Raw genomic sequence first — 17,379 nt, forward strand, 5'->3', positions numbered from 1 at the left:
TCAAATCAGTGCCATCACCAGTATCAGCAAGTAGCGCTGGGTCAATAGTGAGTCCATTGACATGTTTACCAGCCTTTAGGACCGTTGAGAAGCCAGCATGGCTTAAGTGCCAATGCCAAGTGTGCAGGGACAAGGCAGGAGGTGGTGACTTAAGGAGTATGGCTGTAGCAGTAGGCATCAGGGGAGCGTATGTAGCATCAAGCATGTATAGACCACATTTGGGGTGGACATGAGCAAGTGGTGGTCCAGCACCGTCATTAGCACACAGCATGCCACCTGTCAAGGAAGTGATGAATGAGATGCGCTGGGATGCAAGGCACGACACAGAGATGAGGGTATAGCATAGATCGGGGACATGAAGGAACTCAAGGGCTTGTTCCGTCAGGGACTTTTCATACTGCAAGACAAGTTTAACAGTCCCCCAACCTGGTGCCAGGATGACATGGTTATCAGCGAGTTTCACACAGATCGGTTCATGGAGCTTTGTATAGTGGGCAAAACGTGATATATCAGGCTCCATGTGGGCCGTTGATGCAGAGTCTACATGAAAGGAACCCATAGGCACAGTAAGGGAGGATGAGATATTGGCAGAGTGCTCCTTTAAAGTGAGGATGAAGGGAGAGTGTGGCATGGTGTTTGCGTCATCAGGTTGGTCTGCTGTGGAGACTTCCATGTTAGTGGCAATAGCTGCAGGGGAAGAAATAGGTGTGGCTGACTTTGGGTTCTTCTTATCCTTCGAGAGGCGTGCACAGCATTGTAGCCAAATGTGTCCAGCCTTTGAGCAGTGCCCACATTTTGGGCGCCATCCAAGTACCCATCCATCCCCCTTTGACTCATCAAAACCTTTTTGGGGAACACAATCCCCTTTAGAAGGGCCATTTGAATTCCCCCGGTGCCCAGAGAACATGACAGTATGCTCTGTGCTGCCACTGTTACTTATGTGGTGGAGTTCTTGAGTCTTAAGGTGGTTGACAATATCGTTAAAGTCAAGGGTTGTGCTACTGTTGATAAGAGTTTGATGGAACAGATCATAGTAGTCAGGGAGTGCACGAAGTAGGATATGGACAAAGATAGCATCGGTGTAGGGACTGATTCCTGGCTAGCCTTGCAGAGACTGTTTTACCTAGTAGTATGTTTGCACCTTAGCTTACATAAGGAAGTTACCTTTTCACCAGTTCCACTATGAGTCTGAGTATTCAGCAAGTTTCTATCATATTTCCTCTCCTCTGAGCCTTGAGCCTGGTCCAGAAACCCTTTAGGGTCGAATAGCAGCTAGGTTCTGCAAGACCCAACACATTGTTCAGTATACACCATCTGAATTGTTGTACCCACATCGGGAACCTTGTACTCGGCTGAAGTTGGAGTGGCCGTGGTACTAGTTGTGGGTACAGGTATTGTTGTAGCTGCTGGGGGGTTGACTGAAAGGGCCATGAGGTTGGACCTTAGTACAATGAGACTCTGGAGCCTCCATGTTGTGAAGGTATATGAAGTCTCGAGTATCTATAGCTGTGGACAATGCGCTGAGAGCAAGCAACTAGCGCTGTTTGTACAACTTTACATGTTCATCATGTTTCTCTTTCCGAAGAATGTTTTGGTCCGGGTCAGAGAGTTGGGCAGGTGGTAAGGGCACCTTCTCATTGCCACTGATGTAGGGCCATGGCCCAAGCCCACCAGCCCACATTTTGAATCTAGTAGCCCATTGAGAATAGTTGGAGCTGTTGAGGGTAAGTTTCTCGTGTGGGTATTTCTCAGTTTTTGAGAGAGAGTCCGAAGATGACATCATGACGTAATGGCAATGTTTGATGGCAATATTAGAGGTGATATTTAGTCAATAATGAGTGACAGTTTCAATATTAGTTTGAACCAGTCAGGAACTGCAATGGGGAAACAAATGTTTGAGAGGTGCCAGTCTGAGTTGGAGAGATGTAAGATAGTGCCACTATCCTTTAAGCAGGGCTCATAACCCATAGGAAGTGAGGACTAGACACGAGCCTTAGTTACGGGTAAAGAGACTAGGATTATGCAGTGCTATGAACCTAGACACGAGCCTACATATAGTGAGTATAATGATATAGTAGAAAGAACAACAATACACACCTCAGTCATGGGTAAAGAGACTGAGGTGCGCCGACAGACATTGGACATCTTAAGTAGGAAAAATGGAGTCAGGTATCGTAGAATGTCTCTGATATATATATGTCACACATTGTCCTAACTGGGTGGTCAGGCAGATACCATCAGCCGCTCTTGACAGTTATCTTTGCATGGTTTGCATTCTGTTGACTTCTCCCTAATAACTGATGGAGGTCCTAGAATGCCCAGAGGGATGTGGTGAATAGAATCAGATAAAATATGGCATTGCAGAAGCCATAGTCTTATATAGGGATATATTGTTATCCTCTGTGACCAATCTTTGTCACAATAACCTGTGTCCAGCATTAGTTATGTGAATTTAGCTGTGTAAAACCTAAAACAGATTGATAAACATGCTCAATATGTTCACAGTATTCAGTTACCACACTTCGGAGCATTGTTGCTGGTTGTGCAGTGTATTTATGAATGCTTGATTAGTGAATATTTTATATCATATTTAGATAGACCCACCAGTCACATCAGGTTATATATACATCTACATTGTTATCCTCATTGAATAATGACAATCATGATGACCTATATTTGGCATTAATCAGATGAATCTAGGTAAGATAATACTGAAACTTGGTTTTAAGTATTAGCAATAATGTCCAACCTGATAGTGTATAGGACTTGCACGTCTGAATACTATCATGTGTCTGGCAGACAAAGTAAGTAAAGTTGTCTCATGTCTATACCAATGAAAAATACCAGACATAAATTAACTTATACAAAGTTTTTGATATCATGAGTCTTCCTTTACTAAAGTATAAAAGGCATGTTATGTTTTGCTATCTGTAGTGTAGATGGGTGTATTTAGTGTTAATTGGATGAATCTAGGTATGATAATACTGAAACTTGGTTTTTAGTATTAGAACTCACATCCAACATGATAGGGTATGAGACTTGCACATCTGAATACTGTCAATTGTTCTCGTGCATCTGGCAGATGAACAAGTAAAGTTGTTCCATGTCTATACTAATGAAAAATACCAGACATAAATCATTTTATACAAGGTTTCTGACACTATGAGTTCTTCCTTTACTAAAGTGAAAGATATGTTATATTTTGCTATCTGTACTATATGTCCCAGCACAAACAATTTGTTGATAACTTGCTAATGAATAACAAACAGGTCTTGTATCCTCAACTATACAATGCTGAATTTCCATCGCAATGTACAAAATATAGTGCACATATATCACAATGAATCAGGAATAAATCATGATACTATTGTTTGTAATTTTGCATAGCTCTACCTGCAGGACACATACAAATTACATAGTATGTACTACCTATATATGTAGCAAGTATTATATAGATGACAGAGAGAGAGGGGGGGAGAGGGAGAGGGAGAGGGAGATGACAGAGAGAGAGAGACAGAGATGGAGACAACAAAGACAGAGACAGAGATGATAGAGAGAGAGTGGGGAGATGGAGATGACATAGAGAGAGAGAGAGATAATAGAGAGAGAGGGAGATGACAGAGAGAGGGGGGGGAGATTAGGGCCATGTCTGAGCAACTGACAACTGTTTAACCCTTTGAGGGCGATAAACAGACACATACTTGCGACTGAAAACTTTGCTAATATATAATATAATATAATAAAGGATAAAGAGCAGTGGCAGGCTACTTACCAGTTCCACCATAGTAAAATATCATCTACTTTGTTTGCCACATCTCGTATTGGAGGAAGCTGAAAGAAATCAATAATATGGTTATAGAAAACTTCACTGTTGAAGTCATCATTCATGACTTGCCACGAGTTAGCACTGGACAAAGCAAAGCAAAAATAAGCTACCATGTTAACAATGTAAGGTGCCAATCAGACATTATATTTCATGCCTGGACAATGGCATATACAATTGCCCATGGTTGAGCGGATTTTATGTTGAATAGCCCTGCAACATCACAGTGTGTGCACTGCTCACTACTTGTCCAGATCCTTTAGTGCTTTGAATGTCCATGTGCAGAAACTTCAATAGAACTGGTCTGCTCTGGGTCATCACGCTCTGTAGAGGTGGGGGATGTAAATATGGCTTTAAATGTCTGTAGCTCGTTTCAGCAAAGTGATGATCACCGGCACAGTGAATCATACCTTTAATAGCATTTTCCCTTTAAATAGGCCACCTCTAGTATTCCTAGTGTCATAATGTTCATCATACAAGAACATTGGCCAAGAGTAAGCTGTCATCCTATAATCAGGGTTAGGCAACTGCACAGGTATGGGTAACCCGCATGGGTCCAGGGTCCGGGTATCCCTGGAGTAGGGGTAGGGGTAGGGGTCTGACATTAAGGCACCCGTACCCATACCCTTAGCCTGGGTTTTCAGAAGATAGCTAGTTACTGTCCATCAAATGAATGATATTCAGATGTACTATACAAGTCAAAATCTAATACAATTGGGCAAAGGCTGTCAAATTTTTCGCAAACCTATACTAGCAAAATTCACCCAACATCCACTCGCACAATGCAGTCCAACACTGAAAAATGAATCCCAAAGATCTCTGTCAAAGTGAAGGCAGCACTTGAAGAAACAACATCGAAGAAACAGAAGGCCAATTCCAATGGAGATAACGTGATGGTGCAGCCAAAGAAGGTGAAAAAGAACCAACATGCTGAAAGTACTGAGGCAACAGCACCCAAGAAGGTCATGGCATTGCCTAAAGATAGTGGCTCCACCAAGAAGGTCACAGCATTGTCTGAGGCGGCAGCTGCACCAAGTCGACGAGCTTTTGTGTGAACAGAGGAGGAGGAGTTACACAACAATGCAAATGATAGTGATATTGAACTTGTGGTGCCCACAAACGAAGAAGAAAGTGCTGGAGACAAGCTAAGTGTGGGTTTAAACCTATCAAAAAATGATATCAATTCATCAGACACCAACAGAACAACTCATGAAAGAGTGGAACTCACAAGTGTATGCATTCTTTCATCTGATTCCCAAGATTAGTGAGCAGAATGGGCGGCGAGTGCATGAAACCAGGTGCCAAGCCAAGGGTTGCAAAGCCACTGTGAGGCATTACCTTGATAAAGGTGATGTGTGTTTGACAGGAAACCTGCACAAACATGTGCACTTGTGTTGGGGAGAAGACATTTTGAAGGCTGCAGACAAAGTGAAAGATGTTGACAAGGTTCGGAAGAATATTGTTGGCAGTGTCCTACAAAATGGATCAATCACTGCATCATTTGAAAGAAAGGGTAAAGGAAAAATCACATACTCTCACCGTCAACATACCCATGCCAAAACAAGGTATGGTACTCTCAATGGTGTCTTGAGCAGGGCCTGACATGCTTAACAGAGCAGAAATTGTGCGTTGGGTGTCGGAAAACCTGCGTCCATTTGAAATTATTCACGATAGAGGGTTTTAGTCATTAATGAAGACTGGACAACCAGAATATTACTTACCGTCTCCTTCAACTGTCTTGCGAGATGTCCACCTCGTTTTTGCAAGGACCCGTCAATGCATCACTAAAATGACAAGTGTAAGCTTAGTTACACAATTATGATTGATTCAAAGACCAAAAAACGAACCAGGAATATGAAGGAAAGATTGACTTCAGTACTGATAGGTGGACCTCTCCAAACCATAGAGCCCTTGTGGCCGCATTGGCACACCTGGAGTTCAAAGGTGAACCACTGTGCTTGCTGTTAGATATAGTTGAAGTTTCAAAGGTAAAAATCACTTACAAACATTGAAGCGCTGATGCCAATATAATGGTCACAATAGTCGCATACCGGTGAACAACTTGCTTGCGCATTTCAGGGTGTCCTGGAAGATTTCGGAGCACATGAAAAGGCAAGCAAAGACTTGAACACTTAGGAAAATTCAAACTTACAAAGGTGCAGACTCTTTGTGTCACATGCGACAATGTGTCCAACAATGATGCTATGATTGATAAACTGACTGTTGACCTGCCAGATTTCAGAGGACGAGTGACACATATCAGGTGCTTCCTGCACACAGTCAATCTCATGGCAAAATCAGTGATCCACGAGTTTGATGTGACGAAGAGGAAGCAGGATAATTCCAATGATGATGAGGCTGCATTGATGGCAGAGGAAAGTCGACTGAAGGAACAACTTGAGGAATTGAGTGAGAATATCAAGCTGGAAGATTATGTGACCATCACAGAGATCGCAGGAGATGACAACAATGTGGGGGACAACACCAAGGGTCTGATCAATGCAACTGTGCTGCTGACGAGTGACGAACAAGAAGAACTACAAAATACAATAATTCTGGTCCAGTTAGCACTAGCGAAGATGCATTTATCACAACAATATAAAAAAACTCACAGCTGACCGCACATTGAATAGCTTCACAAACTCAGATTCAAAATCATCCACTCCACCACAAAGCTTCTCCCCACCTGGAACAACATCTTGAGTGAGTTGCAGATGAAGCCTAGCATGTTGCCAAGAGATGTGTTGACACACTGGAATTCCACATATGACATGTTGGAATACGCTCTGAACCATCGGAAGGCGATAGATGCAGTGTCGCAGAGATGCGAATTGGGATTGAGGGTGTTTGAGTTGAGTGATGATGAATGGAGTATAGTTGAACAACTCCGCAATTTGTTGAAGGTGAGGCCAACATCATGTGCACTGCATGGAGTTGTTTGATTTCGCTAACATAATTTAGATCCTCAAAGATGCTACCATGTTTTTTTCACGCTCAACACCAAGCCTTGCAACAGTGATCCCAGCAATGGATCTCATTGATGAGACACTCGCAACTCACATGCTCAACAAACAACTGCTTCCATTAATTCGCGCTGCTTCAGGACTCACCAAGAAAACTCTAAATCATTACTATGAGCTCACTGACAGATCTGATGTCTACCGCATTGCAATGAGTGAGCCCAATTGTATTTTATTTTCAGTACCTACCAACTAACTTATATTATAGTTCTCCATCCACACCACAAATTAGCTTACTTCCAACACGCAAAATGGGAGGAAGGTTGGATTGACTTGGCGCATATGCTAGTGCGCGCAGAGTTTGACCGCTTGTACTCGACTGACAATGCTAACGGGGAGATGGATGATGCGGGATATAATTCTGATGCCAGCATTGTGGCATCCTCAACTGTAAGTCCAATGATTTATTCTAGTACTACTCGCTCACTGACTGTCTTGTATAGAACATCTTTGATAACATTCCTGCACTCGCCCCACCAGTAAACAGTGACCTACGGGATGAACTCAATTGCTATCTCAGCACTAATGTTGAACATGTCAACAATGCACTCGCATGGTGGAATGAATGTTGCACACTCTACCCTCATCTTTCACGAATGGCACTAGATTACTTCACAATTCCAGGTGCATGTTTTTTGTTTGTTGTTGCTCATAATTTATTTTCCTTTACAGCAACATCTGTTGATGTTGAATGGCTGTTTAGCCGTGGTCATCTCCTACTCACCCATGTCTGTTCACGACTCTCTACCCAGACGATGCGTGTGATCCTATGTCTTGGCTATTGGAGCCAGCTTGGCCTCGTCAAGATGGAGGACATGCAGTCTGTTGCTGCTCTTGCTGATGTTCAAGGTGACAAGATGCTTATGGAGGATGGGTGGGATGATATTGTATTGTAGAATACATTGTTGAAATTTTGTTCCTACTGTAGGTATTTCTATGTGAGACCCACAGGTATACCCTCCAGGGGTAGTACCCCGGGTGTCTATACACTCTACCCACTGTGATACCCAATACCCCCCCTGCAGGTCCGGGTATATTTTCAGGTCCAGGTCCAGGTATGACTTTGGGCACCTGCAGGTTCACCTGTGTAGTTGCCTACAACTGGCACCTGCTAAAATTCAAACTCCGTGCTTCACCTGCCAAATTTCTCCAAGATTGACCAGCCTGGCTTCACCACTCAACTTGTCTGTGGTAATAAGCCAGGCTGGTCACGAGCCTAAGGCCCAATATAGAACTTAATTAAAGCTTACATAAACAAACTTCGGCCTAGTACACATACTAATGCACTGACGCAATGTCCCATACTGTGGTGTTCGTAGAACGTTCACATTGTTAGAAGCTAAGACACGAAACACGCTCAGTGTGTGAAGACAACGACTAATCATTGCTAGTACCTAAGACACAAAACACGCTATGAAGTTGTAGTAAGAGACAGCGGGAAGATAAGAGACAATGAACCATACCTCAGTGTGTGAAGACAACGACTGAGGTATGGCTGAACGAAGAAGGTGCGTATTATATATGTAATCCGTGTGACAAATATAAAGAAGGAAAGTGCTATGGACGATGACGAACGATGACAAAGAACAGTGACGATGACAAAGACAGGTACTCAAGACACATGTGAGAGTCAAAATAGTCGAATAGACTTAAGGCTTGAGCAGGATAACTGTCTGATACTAAGTTATATTTGGGGGGAAAAGATCAACTGCCCTACAAGTAGATATACATAGGTTTATATACTGTAGGGAAAGAATACTATGGAATAAGAGAGAACGAAAGAATATGGGTAACTAGAGGGAGTGATAATTCTAAATATCGGTTGATATCATCGATGTATCGACGACAGCTTTTGTCGAGCGTTACACATACCCTCAAGAGCCTGAGTCAATTCTACATACTTGTGATTATTTTCTCGGATCCCTCCTCCAACAGGGAACAAATAATTTGATTATATTTCATGTGTTCATACACTGGCCCTATTAGTATGTAATATATCCATACTAATTTCATGAAACTTCATCAAAGCCTAAATAACCGCCCCATGCCGTCCTACCCTCAAATCCACATACTACTTGGGATTATTTTCTCGAATCAGGCCGATAATCATGGCGCAAACGGTAAGGCTAGTATAAAGAAGGTTAGTGCAGCTGTCATGAAAAACACGCTGAATCGGGCACGAGTCGTGAAGCGAAAGTCGGATCATTGGAGTATTGCATGATCTGATCATCGGGCCTTAATGCCCACGCCGGTTCGAAGCGGCAATCGGTCAGCCAGTGACCCTGGCCGCTGCGCACAGATTATCGATACGGCAGGTGGATCACCTGTTATTTAAGCCCAAATCCTCATTCATTCACACTGATACAACTCCCCCATGGGTACTGCCGCGGCGGATAATACGTGCGTATCTTTCAACTTCACATATGGATGACCTAGTATAACTTGCGCAGTTTTGGAGCGTTCTTGATTGGGGTTGTAATCTCTGCCGTGTAAGTGCTCTTTTTGGATCAACAATGAGTGTAGATTTCAACTCGGATGTTGCAGGCTTTATGGAGGTGTGTTTTCGTGTGTGTGTGTTTTTGCATTGGTAGGAGCTCACAATCACACAAAGTTACTTGTGTGCAGACATGGTACTACTTTAGCTGGTATTTCTCGGATCCTTGGCACCACAAACTTATAGTAGGATCACGAAGGATTGATATGGCCATTCTCTAACATTATATAGGTCGGCGCTGTATTTGTATCAGACACAACCCATCAAGCTTTGATTACACATGCCTGTGAGTACCGGATATAAGACGTGTCTGTCTGTGAACTGAATATTGGTTGGTAGTGTATACGTACCTTGTCACTGACTTTGGCAACGCCAATGATCTCGAGAAAATTGTGTGGAGTCTATTGGTGGGTTGCGTGTGATAAGTGTACAATTCTCATCTAAATTTTTATTTACATCACAGGTTGAAGTTTTGTTCAATGGCTTCACGGGGTTTATGGTTCAAAGGTCGGTGCGATACTTTCGAATAGAATGATTCTCATTAATCGTTCTTTCAGCTTCCTCGCCAAGCGTGTCTACCATCGTATGTATGATCTCCCTGCCAGTGGACGGTTGCTTACTTTCAGCCAGTGAGCAACAAGAACGTGATTATAACCGCGTCCGTGATGTCAGTTGTCATCGCTGAACTTGTCATTGTTGTCAGTGAGTATGCGTTTTTGCTTCTCGTAAATTTGTCTACTAATGTGACATCCAAAGTATATGTTATAAAAGCGTGATTTGTGTCAGAAATTATCAAGTAGTAGTCCGCTGATGCACCCCTCTTCAGTCTCGAGTTGGCGACCTTCACTCAAGTTCGCCAGATCAAGTCATTGTCGATGTCTGTGAATGCTGTAGCAGCTGCCGTAGATATCCTTATCGCTGTTTTGCTCTGCACATTCCTCCGACGATCTCGCACTGGGTTCCGTCGGTCCGATACTATGATAAAGAAGCTCGTGCTGTTCACTATCAACACTGGTCTACTTACCAGTGTTTGCGCAATGATGTCATTTATTTCTGTAAGTAAAACATCACAAACGGCTCGTTACTTCGTTCCTGACCCAGATGTGGCACAGATTGTATTGTGGCCTGATACCTTCATATACATCGCATTCTATTTCTGCGTGGGACGTCGTAAGTACACTGCAGTCAAATCATGCTGTTCACGAGGTTAACAAGATCGTTCTCAGTTTACTGCAATTCCATGCTGGCAATCCTCAACGCACGCAAGGGTATCCGCCGTGATGGCGATGCTTGTAACGAGCACATGTCGACTTTGATAGATAGAGCCCTGAGACCTATCAACAGTCCCATCAGCTCATCGCAAATGGTGAGCTTCACGGATTCGCACAGTACATTTCTCATGTGCAAGCAGGAAATGCCGAACCACCTTTCAATTAAGCTAGATACCACGCAAGGATGCATTGAAGATGAGGTTAGTTATGTTCTGTACCAGCTCTGTGATCCAATACTGATTTATATGTACGCCGCTTTCTATCCGTGAAGGACCTCAAAAGGGCGCAGTCAGTTTAATTGCTATACTACGGATGAGAATCGCCAAATGCGCCGGCTCTCACTCCTAGAAGAGTAAGCACGCTGTGCCTTTCGCATACATTCGGTGGTATATTCTTCACTTAGACTTAGTATGTATTTTATCAGAACACACCCGGCAGTCTTCACTTGTCCATATTCAATACAAGCGGTGACCTTCAGTTGTTGCTTTAAAATTATTACAAACGCAGACTTTTGTACACTATATTTGCACCAATTTTCTTCGTCTCCTCTAGAAACTTGACGGCTTTTGACACGGGACATATGGTTGACCAATGAGCAAAAGGATCTGTTCTGAAATCGAGAACTGTGCGAGAAAGTGAAACCTTGGCAGCCTTTGAGAGTAGTCGCAAAGGAATCTGTTTGCGTTTCACTGTCCAACAGGAGTAGTAAGGATGAAAATAAAACGTGATTCGTGGTTCTTGAGCTTTGTGGAGAGAAGAAAGCACATTCGAGGCAAGCGCGAGCCCGTTAGCCAGTATGTGCGCCGAGAAAAGAAAAGCGAGAGCTTCGTCAATGTCTGTTTCACAGCCACGATCAGAATAGGCCCCAACGCACGATTGCCATCACCGAGAGGTTCTATTGGTTCCTGTGAAAATAACATGAGAAACTCGAGTGAGACAACAGTGGGTAACAGGAGGACAGTGAATATCGTTTGCATATAGAGGTGAAATGTGAGTAGGAGTGCCATCATCGGTCACTGCAGAGCTAATCATGGCGTTAGATCACTCCAAATGCTACCGTCAAGTCACCATCAGGTAGAAACAATGTAGCTGTTATTGTCGTATTGCCATAATACCTAGATCCATTTTGGTTAGCAACCAATTCACTGGAACGAAAGAACGAAAAAGGAGCAATGAAAAGTGGTAACAGAATGTGAGCTTGCGTCAGTGTTGTACGGCGTGCTGGAAGGTGCAGATGGTATCCATGTATGGCTGATAGTGTCGTGAAACGCAATGGAAGAGCAACTTGGAGAGGGAGGCACGCAAATAGATTGCAAATGAGCAGCACAGCAGGACGGGGTAGATACAGTTGATACCGAGCTAGCGGCTACTCGTGCTTACAGTATAGGACCGGCATTTGAGCCAGCACTGTCATTTGAGCCAAACAGGTACTACACACTCAACATCCCTTTATCGACAGATCGGATAGCATAGATATAATCAAAATATATGTATCTTGCATACTGTCGAGTAGAAATTTTTAAAAAATGGTGCGTGCATGCTACAGGTCAGAAACATGCTCTCTTTCACCATCAATCAATACAGTAAGAAGGAATTGTTCATCTATCAGTGTCAGAAATCCCACCAAATGAAAGATTTATATCCATAGTACAATTTCGGTACAATGAAATATGCCCAACACACAACAGTATGCTGCCACTGGGATTTCGGACGAGGGTCTCAAAATCCATTATCAAAGAGCACAAGATAGTGAAACTAACCTAATTTCGACTTTCATTTCCGGGCTCAACAAACACCGTCCGCACTCTATAATTCTATATTAGGGCTGGCTCAACTGATGAAAAAAACAGATAACAGGACATTTCACTGATCCTCGCATTGTGCACCCATCATTTATTCGATTGCTCTGTAGTGTTGCAATCCCATGGTCATCATATATCTAAACATGACTGTCATATCAAAATTTTAATTTTTGCACAAGTGTTGACTTGAGACGGCCAAGAAAATTCACTGGCTCAAATGCCGGTCCTATACTGTATATATCTTAGACTAAGTCACTCACGCCGATATGCAGTAGCTCGCTCATCCTCGTCCGACTCCTCATCGTCGAGCAAGCTCGACGGCGTATCAGTGGCGTCATTTACTGTAGTGCGTGCCATTTCTATGGTGGCCTCCACATACCCAGCAGGCTTGCTCAAAATCGACTTGATAAACGCCTTGGTTGGCTTGGACCAGAGAGTCGCCGAAAATGAAAATGGTTTCCCCGTCAATTTATTGAGAACCTTCGGTAGTTTGATGGCCACTTTGCTGCGTGATGCGGACAACACATCCTGAACCTCGAGTTGTTCATTTTTGAACAACCCAAGGGCACGCTCGATCTTAAAAAAAAATCAGTGCCGAATAAGCCATTTTAAATTGAACTCACCGCTACAGCAGAGAGGGCGAGAACCCGTGACATCCCGCTCGTCACAAGCTCATGCATGTCGAAGGAGGGAACCTCCACATACCCTTTGACGGCGTTGAGGTGTGCCGTGCCAAGCAGCTGTAAGATGAAGGGAGAGCGGTAAGCTGTGAGAGGAGATGGACTATCAGGGTTCTCATATAAGAAGGCCCAATCGTGGACAAGGGACGTTGCCAGATCGCTAGGAGCGAATTCGGAATTACGTGTCATAAAGTCCATGATAATGGCTATGGCTGTTGAGCCAAAATTACTGCGCCATTCTGAGATGCGCTGTGCAGTCTAATGATAGATATAGTATTAATAATTAAAATTAGATATAACAGGGGACTTACAAGCGAATGTACCACACCATTGTGAACGAGGAAAATATTAAGATCTTTGTATACTGCGTCGAAAATAAGCTGAGCGTGATGGAGAAGAACCTCGTCTGGGATAACCCAGATGTCTTCATAACTTCCAGCCCACAGCATTATGGTAGGGAGATATCTCTTCGTCCAGCGCTGGTCTGCTTGCATGGCTGCAGGTAAGTCAACTGTACGATAGGCGCCACGTGCTTTCATGTGCTCCGGCGTAGTGTCCACCGGCACATTTTGTTGGCGTTTGAGCTTGGCAGGTACACCGCGAACACGTGCAGCAGAAGGCTCGATCTTGGGCTTTTTTTGAGCAGGAGGCTGACTATCAGCGCTGTCAGCAACAGAAGTGGTGACAGACGTCTGTACAAGTGTCAAAATGAGTAATGATAGAGTCATGATCCTTACCGAGGTTGTTGTACGTGAAACCTTCTCCTTTTTCACCACAATAGGTTCAGGCTGAGACGATTCATCAGCACACATGATCGGGTCGTCGACGCCTTCAACTTCCATAGACCAATTGGACACCACAGCCTCAGCCTCTGACACCTCATCTAAGACAAGAATTTCATTAGCTTTGCGCTTGCAGGATTTCAGATTTGGTGCCTGCGTGAACGGAGCCCTAGGCTCCGGCGATAACACAAGCTCCGAGTCATCACATTGTAGAAGTCCTTGGCCCACCTGAGGCTCATCAAAGTCGGAGTTTTCATCAAATACTGAGACGACCTGCTAAGCAAGGAATTAAAGGCTAGCACCAACATATCACTGCCACTTACCTTAGTTTTCCCTTTGTCTTGCTTCTCCTCTGCGCAAGTAGCCTCATACTCCAACGAATCACCAATTTCATCTCCAAAGGCACCAGTAAGGACATTGTCAGCCACGTGTTTGGTTTGAGCCGCAGGAATCGGAGTCGGGGGCTGAGTGGCCGAAGTTGCTGCAGAGGAAGCAGTGTTGTGTGAAAAGATAGTAGAGGGAGGCTCTCGAGTCGAAATGCTGGATGTACGGGATGATGGTTCCGACTTTCCGAGCTTGACTCCTGAAACCCAGTTGGTCACTCGGCCACCTAATGCGAGTTTCTGAGTGGTCGCATTGATACTGGAAGTAAGATTAAGGAAAAACAAAGTTGATTCGGTGAGGAGCAACATTGTGTGGTAGTATTAGCTGACCGTTACATGTTCATATATCAGGTCCAATATAGAACTTGATGAAAGCTTAAACAACTTCGGCCTACTAGTACACGTGCCACTAACGACGGTTACATACTTGTAAGTTAATTTCTCGAATCCCTCCTCCAAGTCGGCCTTGAAGCTTGAAGCTTGAGGCCATCCTAGTCCACGGTGTCCGTCTCGATCGCTGCCTCCGGGCCGATCATCATGGTGCAACTAAGGCTTCTTTTTAGATATAGTAACGTTGGCGCAACCGTCCGAGTCACGGTTGTAATGAAAAACGCACTGAATCTGTTGCACAGTCACGGTCAGGTGATTCACCCGCAGGATTGATGATCCGTGCTCAGCGGCGAGGGTCACTGTATCACGCCAGAGAAGAATTCTCTCAGTTGCAGAGAAAAATCCAAGTTGAGTTACCAGGCTCACTTTCTGTGAATGAACGTTTTGATATTGAATCCAAGCATGGGGCTCACGCTGGATATGTCTTCCCCATTGATCTTTTCTAGGATGTGGCTGACCGGTTACCGTTGAGAACGGGTGTGGGATTAAGGCATCATTTAATTACGCCAATGATCCGACCTTCGCTTCACGATCACTGGCAATGGTACCTGGTATTTAAGCCCTTTGAAATCTTCATTCATTCACACAACTCCCCATGGGTACTGCGGATAATACGTGCGTATCTTTGAACTTCACATATGCATGATCTAGTATTTGAACTTGCGCAGTTTTGGAGCGTTCTTGATCGGGGTTGTAGTCTCTGCCGCGTAAGTGCTCTTTTTGGATCAACAACGAGCGTAGATTGAAACTTGAATGTTCCAGGCTTTACGGAGGTGTGTTTTCGTATATTTTTTTGGCGCTGGTAGGAGCTCACAATCCCACAAAGTGACTTGTATGCAGACGTGGTACTACTTTAGCCGGTATTTCTCGGATCCTTGGTACAACAAACTTTTAGTAGGTTCACGAACGATTGATATCCGCCATTATCTCTAACATTATATAGGTCGGCGCTGTATTTGTATCAGACACAACCCACCAAGCTTTGATTACACACACCGGTGAGTACCAGATGGAAGACGTGTCTGTCTGTTAACTGAATATTGAATGGTAGTGTACACGTACCTTGTCACCGACTTTGGCAACGCCAGTGATCTCGAGAAACTTGTGTGGAGTTTATCTGTGAGTTGCGTGTGATAAGTGCCCAATTCTCATCTGACATTTTCATTTGCATCATAGGTTGAAGTTTTGTTCAATGGCTTCACGGGGTTTATGGTTCAAAGGTCGGTGCGATACCTTTCGAATAGAATGATTCTCATTTATCGTCCTTCCAGCTTCCTCGCCAAGCGTGTCTACCATCGTATGTATGATCTCCCTGCCAGTCGACGGTTGCTTACTTTCAGCCAGTGAGCAACAAGAACATCATTGTAACCGCGTCAGTGTTGTCCCTTGTCATCGCTGAACTTGTCATCGTTGTCAGTGAGTATGCGTTTTTGCTTCTCGTAAATTTGTCTACTAATGCGACATCCAAAGTATATGTTGCAAAAGCGTAATTTGTGTCAGAAATTATCTAGTAGTCCGCTGATGCACCCCTCTTCAGTGTCGAGTTGACGACCTTTAATCAAGTTCCCCAGATCAGGTCATTGTCAATGTCTATAAATGCTGTAGCAGCTGCCGGAGATATCCTTATCGCTGTCTTGCTCTGCACATTCCTCCAACGATCTCGCACTGGGTTCCGTCGGTCCGATACTATGATCAACAAGCTCATGCTGTTCACTATCAACACTGGTCTAATTACCAGTGTTTGCGCAATGATGTCCTTTATTTCTGTACGTGAAACATCACAAACGGCTCGTTACTTCGTTCCTGACCCAGATGTGGCACAGATTGTATTGTGGCCTGATACCTACATTTACATCGCATTCTATTTCTGCGTGGGACGTCGTAAGTGCACCATAGTCAAATCATGCTGTTCACGAGGTTAACAAGATCGTTCTCAGTTTACTGCAATTCCCTGCTAGCAACCCTCAACGCACGCAAGGGTATCCGCCGCGATTCTTGTGACGAGCACCTGTCGATCTCGCTACATAAAGCTCGGAGACCTATCAACAGTCCCATCGGCTCATCGCAAATGGTGAGCTCCACGGATTCGCACAGTACATTTCTCATGTGTAAGCAGGAGATGCCGAACGACCTTTCAATTAGGATAGATACCACGCAAGAATACACTGAAGACGAGGTCAGTTATGTTTCATACCAGCGCTGTGATCCAATGCTGATTTGTATGTACACCGGTTTCTATCCGCAAAGGACCTCAAAAGGCCTCGGTCAGCTTAATTCCTGTGCGGATGAGAATCACAAAATGCGCCTATCTCATCAGCTATTACTCCTAGAAGAGCAAGCATGCTGTGCCTTTGACAATGTGCAATTCATTTGGTTGTATATTCTTCGCATAGACTTAGTATATATTTCATTCCAATTCATTAAAACTAACTCAACACACTCGGCAGTCTTCACTTATCCATTCAATACTAGTCACTCACACTGATACATGTAGCTACACAAATAATGCTTTCACAGAATGTATTTGATTCCAACGTGTTCGGCCCTTGAAAATGGAGCAGCGATGGTACAGAGAAGAAGCAATCACATGGATCTCAATACTACCATTGGCGCTTATACAGAATCGATTTGGCACAACACGATGAAACGCGAATTGACGCGTTTAATTAGTTGATCAATTACCAAAAACGCGCTTGTCACAGCGTGACGCGTCACGCATGCCAGGGTGTTGAAG

The 17,379-nt window shown here is 44.0% G+C and overlaps 6 protein-coding genes across 6 annotated transcripts; 2 read left to right on the top strand and 4 right to left on the bottom strand.

The window, feature by feature from the left end:
• Window positions 1–3,768: 3,768 nt before the first annotated feature.
• HD556DRAFT_1239275 (uncharacterized protein) lies at window positions 3,769–3,939 on the bottom strand (the record flags this gene model as incomplete). Its single annotated transcript, XM_041298029.1, has 1 exon — window positions 3,769–3,939. One exon carries the CDS (start codon window positions 3,937–3,939, stop codon window positions 3,769–3,771), a length of 171 nt encoding a protein of 56 aa, XP_041159053.1.
• Window positions 3,940–4,583: 644 nt separating this feature from the next.
• Window positions 4,584–5,428, bottom strand: HD556DRAFT_1444440 (uncharacterized protein; the record flags this gene model as incomplete). Its single annotated transcript, XM_041306780.1, has 3 exons — window positions 4,584–4,986; window positions 5,052–5,296; window positions 5,357–5,428. The coding sequence occupies 3 exons, from the start codon at window positions 5,426–5,428 to the stop codon at window positions 4,584–4,586; spliced, it is 720 nt and encodes a 239-aa protein (XP_041159054.1).
• Window positions 5,429–8,807: 3,379 nt separating this feature from the next.
• On the top strand, window positions 8,808–11,307 carry HD556DRAFT_1379557 (uncharacterized protein). The gene is made up of 15 exons (XM_041303200.1): window positions 8,808–9,243; window positions 9,294–9,332; window positions 9,388–9,398; window positions 9,455–9,522; window positions 9,569–9,623; window positions 9,677–9,744; window positions 9,801–9,844; window positions 9,895–9,920; window positions 9,968–10,039; window positions 10,094–10,109; window positions 10,164–10,392; window positions 10,450–10,507; window positions 10,564–10,703; window positions 10,749–10,808; window positions 10,880–11,307. The coding sequence occupies exons 1-15, from the start codon at window positions 9,218–9,220 to the stop codon at window positions 10,904–10,906; spliced, it is 939 nt and encodes a 312-aa protein (XP_041159055.1). The 5' UTR covers window positions 8,808–9,217; the 3' UTR covers window positions 10,907–11,307.
• On the bottom strand, window positions 11,074–11,814 carry HD556DRAFT_1379565 (uncharacterized protein). Its single transcript, XM_041303201.1, has 2 exons — window positions 11,649–11,814; window positions 11,074–11,598 (listed from the first exon to the last, which is right to left on the bottom strand). Exon 2 carries the CDS (start codon window positions 11,583–11,585, stop codon window positions 11,295–11,297), a length of 291 nt encoding a protein of 96 aa, XP_041159056.1. The 5' UTR covers window positions 11,586–11,598; window positions 11,649–11,814; the 3' UTR covers window positions 11,074–11,294.
• Window positions 11,815–12,682: 868 nt separating this feature from the next.
• HD556DRAFT_1379572 (uncharacterized protein) lies at window positions 12,683–14,565 on the bottom strand. The gene is made up of 6 exons (XM_041303202.1): window positions 14,196–14,565; window positions 14,101–14,145; window positions 14,030–14,046; window positions 13,828–13,973; window positions 13,402–13,782; window positions 12,683–13,348 (listed from the first exon to the last, which is right to left on the bottom strand). Exons 1-6 carry the CDS (start codon window positions 14,240–14,242, stop codon window positions 13,019–13,021), a joined length of 966 nt encoding a protein of 321 aa, XP_041159057.1. The 5' UTR covers window positions 14,243–14,565; the 3' UTR covers window positions 12,683–13,018.
• Window positions 14,566–15,471: 906 nt separating this feature from the next.
• HD556DRAFT_1379585 (uncharacterized protein) lies at window positions 15,472–17,131 on the top strand. Its single transcript, XM_041303203.1, is given in 12 exon segments — window positions 15,472–15,539; window positions 15,589–15,643; window positions 15,697–15,764; window positions 15,822–15,865; window positions 15,917–15,942; window positions 15,990–16,065; window positions 16,183–16,411; window positions 16,469–16,526; window positions 16,583–16,716; window positions 16,762–16,821; window positions 16,893–17,051; window positions 17,062–17,131. 11 exon segments carry the CDS (start codon window positions 15,480–15,482, stop codon window positions 16,917–16,919), a joined length of 837 nt encoding a protein of 278 aa, XP_041159058.1. The 5' UTR covers window positions 15,472–15,479; the 3' UTR covers window positions 16,920–17,051; window positions 17,062–17,131.
• The last annotated feature ends 248 nt before the right edge of the window (window positions 17,132–17,379 follow it).

This window comes from Suillus plorans, assembly GCF_016647745.1.
Source record: "Suillus plorans strain S12 chromosome Unknown HD556scaffold_36, whole genome shotgun sequence".
Taxonomy (NCBI): domain Eukaryota; kingdom Fungi; phylum Basidiomycota; class Agaricomycetes; order Boletales; family Suillaceae; genus Suillus; species Suillus plorans.

Excerpts from the sequence above, each read along its gene's own strand:
- HD556DRAFT_1379557 (XM_041303200.1), top strand. The coding sequence starts at position 9,218 with ATGGGTACTGCCGCGGCGGATAATAC. Across the intron at positions 10,393-10,449 it reads CAATGATGTCATTTATTTCT|ATTGTATTGTGGCCTGATAC; the intron begins GTAAGTAAAACA and ends GATGTGGCACAG. Across the intron at positions 10,809-10,879 it reads AAGGATGCATTGAAGATGAG|GACCTCAAAAGGGCGCAGTC; the intron begins GTTAGTTATGTT and ends CTATCCGTGAAG.
- HD556DRAFT_1379565 (XM_041303201.1), bottom strand. The coding sequence starts at position 11,585 with ATGCAAACGATATTCACTGTCCTCCTGTTACCCACTGTTGTCTCACTC.
- HD556DRAFT_1379572 (XM_041303202.1), bottom strand. The coding sequence starts at position 14,242 with ATGAGGCTACTTGCGCAGAGGAGAAGCAAGACAAAGGGAAAACTAAG. Across the intron at positions 13,783-13,827 it reads TTTCACGTACAACAACCTCG|ACGTCTGTCACCACTTCTGT; the intron begins GTAAGGATCATG and ends ACACTTGTACAG. Across the intron at positions 13,349-13,401 it reads ATGGTGTGGTACATTCGCTT|ACTGCACAGCGCATCTCAGA; the intron begins GTAAGTCCCCTG and ends ATCTATCATTAG.
- HD556DRAFT_1379585 (XM_041303203.1), top strand. The coding sequence starts at position 15,480 with ATGCAGACGTGGTACTACTTTAGCCGGTATTTCTCGGATCCTTGGTAC. Across the intron at positions 15,765-15,821 it reads AACTTGTGTGGAGTTTATCT|GTTGAAGTTTTGTTCAATGG; the intron begins GTGAGTTGCGTG and ends TTTGCATCATAG. Across the intron at positions 16,822-16,892 it reads AAGAATACACTGAAGACGAG|GACCTCAAAAGGCCTCGGTC; the intron begins GTCAGTTATGTT and ends CTATCCGCAAAG.